This window comes from Apaloderma vittatum, unplaced genomic scaffold (assembly GCF_000703405.1).
Source record: "Apaloderma vittatum isolate BGI_N311 unplaced genomic scaffold, ASM70340v1 scaffold2607, whole genome shotgun sequence".
NCBI classification, from domain to species: Eukaryota; Metazoa; Chordata; class Aves; order Trogoniformes; family Trogonidae; genus Apaloderma; species Apaloderma vittatum.
Window position 1 is genome coordinate 4,596 of NW_009727616.1, and position 3,814 is coordinate 8,409.

Below are 3,814 nucleotides of genomic sequence, written 5' to 3' on the forward strand. Positions count from 1 at the left end.
AAGTAGTAAGTTCTGAATTGGAAATGATTGACTTCTTAAATGAAAAATATTTTATGGAGAGAAATGTTTACAGAATCACAGAATTGTCTAGATTGGAGAAGAGCTTTACGATCATCAAGCCCAACCATTAACCTAACACTAACAAGTCCTTGACTAAACTGTGTCCCTAAGCACTATGTCTACTCGACTCTTAAATACGTCCAGGGAAGGAGGCTCCACCACTGCCCCAGGCAACCTATTCCAATGCCTGATAACCCTTTCAGTCAAGAAATTCTTCCTAATATCCAATCTAAACCTCCTCTGGTGCAACTTGAGGACATTTCCTCTTGTCCTATCACTTGTTATTGGGAGAACAGACTGAACCTCACCTTGCTACAACCTCCTTGCAGGTAGCTGTAGAGAGCAATGAGATCTCTCCTCAGCCTCCTTTTCTCCAGGCTAAGCAACCCCAGTTCCCTCAGCCTTTCCTCATAGGACTTGTTCTCAGACCCTTCACCAGCTTTGTTCCCCATCTCTGGACATGTTCCAGCATCTCAATGTCCTTCTTGTTGTGAGGGGCCCAAAACTGAACACAGAATCTGAGATGTGACTCAAGATGTTGACCTATGCTTCATGAGCTATCAGCAGAGAGAGCTTGTCAGAACAAAATTGAAAGCATTAAATTGTTTGGGGGGGTGTGTTTGTCTGTGTTTCTTTAGTGCCCAGCAGGATGCAGTGTTTGAACTGGTTTCCATGGGATTTAATTTAGCTCTGTGGTACACAAAATATGCATCAAGACTCGCTGGAAAAGAAGAGTAAGTGTTTTCTTTTCTTAGCAATTGCATTGCAGCAGTATTCTGCCAAAAATTTTAGTAGGTTTTGAGTTTTGACTGCTGCAATGTACTGCTTTGTAATGTAATGTTTTGTAATTGTAATGTTTTGACTGCTGACATGTACTAACATGTGCAGCTGAGACTGTAGGAGTTCAAGGCGGCAACTGGCCTTCACTCATGTTCTGGAATGTCCAAGTGCACTTCAGTCCCTTCTTGCATCCGTGAACAAAGTGTACTAGTACCACATGACTGTGGTATAGAGGAGGTGTCAGTTGTTAATAAACCCTGAGCAGTCCTGCTCTGAATATCCAGTTACAAAACTGTTATTCTCAAAATCACAGTTCTACCGACTTTTAGCCCTGCAGATTTCTAAAGCTTTACCTTTTAGCACTGAGGTTACCTGTTACTTGAAAGTCATTAAAAGTTCTTATGGTTTTTTTTTCAGATAGGTTCTATTTGGTTATTTAATGATCGGACACTGTAAGAAACTTCTATACCATGAGGTAGCACAGCAGTGAGAAGGGTTACTTAGGGAGTTAGTGGACTCTCTGTTCTTGAGGTGTTCAAGATTCATCTAGAGAAAGCCATAACTGGCCTGATCTATTGTTGTCAATAGTCTTGCTCCAAAGCAGGAGGTGGGACCAAATGATACCTAGAGGCCCTTTCTAACTAAAATTTCATCGATTCGTCCTATATTCTTAGTATAACAGAAGATGAAGCAAAAGACGTTCACAGAAGCCTGAAGATAGCAGCTGGGATTTTTAAACACTTGAAGGTAGAAAAACTGTCTTTGCTGTCTCTTCTTTAAGTTGTCTCCAAGCACCTGACCTTTTGCCTTAGAAAAGCCTTTGCTTTTCTGACGGGGTTACAGAATAAGCAAATGCCTCAGGCTACGATACAGGGAAAAGAAGAGTATTAATACAAGTTGTGCTGCCACTCAGTACCTCCTTTTCTTTCCCAATGGCAGTGGAGGAGTAATCTGTCTGACCTGCAGCACATGCAGCCAGACCTTCACTCAGTGTCCCATCCGTTCAGGAGCAAGGGACTTGCTTTGCGTTGGCAGCAGCGGTATTAAGCCTAAACTAACTTTGAGACTTACTTTGCCTTTAGGAAAGTCACATTCCAAAATTGATCACGCCTGTAGAAAAGGGAAGAGATTTAGAAGCTCGACTTATAGATTCTTACATCGTACAGTGCCAAGCTGAAGCTCAAGAAGGTATCTTCAAATACACGTTTGTTGGGGATGGGAAATGACAGTCTTTGTGGGATAATGTCTTACAAAGTGTGCTTGGCAGCAATGCCAGTTTTTTCCTCCTGTGGCTTAGTGGGATGGGTTGCCTTTAAAGAAACTTACATAACAGTTGTAGAAGGAAAATGCCAAGTATCAGTGTGGTATTACAAATGTAACCACTTTGGAAGAATTTGTGTGTGACATTCTTCCCCTCTTCTTTTTTCCTTTTGTGCAGTCTCTTCACTATCATGCTTGCCTAATATAAATTCCCAGTTCCTTTAAGATGTTTGCAACTTCTGTTTACTGGCTTCTCTTCAGACTAACCTCCCTTCAGCTTTTCTGTTAATTTGCAATCATTCTATCCAAGCAGCAATCTATCTTTATTCTGCCGTTTGCTTGACTGTGCAGTACTTGTTTTCTGCTCATGCGGGGGATTTAAAATGTTAAATGCCTCTACTGATTTCATGTGACATCTTCAATTAAACTGTAACGCTGTGGTGTGGAAACTTTTTTCAGTGACGATTGCTCGAGCTATCGAGCTGAAACACAATCCAGGACTAATAGCTGCTCTTGCTTATGAAACAGCCAACTTCTACCAAAAAGCTGGTAAGTGTCTTGGTTTGTATCCTTAGTGACCTCGTTTACGCATTCTTGCCAGCAGATGTACTTCGCTTGCCCGTCGGTTGCGATGTTAGCACCGTTTCTTTGTGGATATGCTTTGTATATTTAGCTTCTCTTTAGCACATTTAAGGCTTTGGTGATCAGCATAACAGACATAAGGCCTTTTGGTTTGGGGGAACCTTCTTCTGTAGCTGACGGTAGGAAGCATTAGTGAGGGGAGACAGAAGACAGAGTAACGTCTTGAAAATATGGAACAGCAGCCAACAAGTGGCTTGATGGGAATGGAGTGTGTTTCAGCTGCCTTTGGGCAGCAGATTTAGATGCAGAACGTGTAAGCGTGCAGTGGGTTAATTATGTGCATCCTTCCAGATGAGTAATCTCGTCTGTGGGCTTACTGAGGCAAGTCGGAAAAGTGCAGAAATGTGGAAGCCAATGTAAGAGATGGGATATTGTAATGTATGTAGGCTTTTATAGGTCACTACTTGAAATTAAACTAGGAATGGGCTTTGAAACATTCCTTAAAAATACTTGGGAGAATGTCTTCCAAACTTAGTGGACAGCAGTTTCAGGGTTTGTAGGGTCAACTGTGTGTTAACTCAATAAACTGTGTATTTTTGTTTATTCTTGTTGCTTCTCAGCACTTTTTCAGGGGTGAGTTTAGTTAAGACCTATTGCTAAGTTTAAGAATTCTGGAATTTTTCTTTTTGGAAATGCATTAAAGAATAACTTCACCCATTTGTTCATAGATCAAACATTATCCAGTTTGGATCCAACCTACGCAGGTAAATGGAGGAAGTATTTGAACCTGAAGACTTGTTTCTATATGGCCTATGTAAGTACTTCGGTTGACAGGAGTTGCAGTTTATAACGTTGCCTAAGGGCCGGGTAGGGAACGAGCGCGAAGGGTTGCCTTGACTTTCTTTCCCTGCTCTGAAGAGAGACTGTGCCGTGTCAGTGGCATTTGAAGTGGTTTTGTTGAGCCAAGTGAAATGACAGCAGCGTGGAATTTTATTGCAATCACCTCGTGTTAAGTGCAGCAGTCCAAGTTAGGCATAATGCTTGTCTTCCATTATCTGCATCACAGTCTGATTCGAGGCAAAGTTCAGAGCTTGATTGTCTTTTTGAAGGCCACGAATGAAACCTCGTCGAA

General features: G+C 41.7%; 1 protein-coding gene across 1 annotated transcript in view; it reads left to right on the forward strand.

Annotated features, from left to right (window-relative positions):
• Positions 1-3,496, forward strand: part of BROX (BRO1 domain and CAAX motif containing) — a gene marked incomplete at its 3' end in the record, with an annotated part of 7,202 nt that extends 3,706 nt beyond the window's left edge. Inside the window, exons 4-8 of the mRNA XM_009873717.1 lie at positions 699-794; positions 1,515-1,587; positions 1,923-2,028; positions 2,560-2,649; positions 3,411-3,496. Of these exons, the coding sequence (XP_009872019.1) occupies positions 699-794; positions 1,515-1,587; positions 1,923-2,028; positions 2,560-2,649; positions 3,411-3,496 (451 nt within the window). The remainder of the gene's footprint in view (positions 1-698; positions 795-1,514; positions 1,588-1,922; positions 2,029-2,559; positions 2,650-3,410) is intronic.
• Between the last annotated feature and the right edge of the window lie 318 nt (positions 3,497-3,814).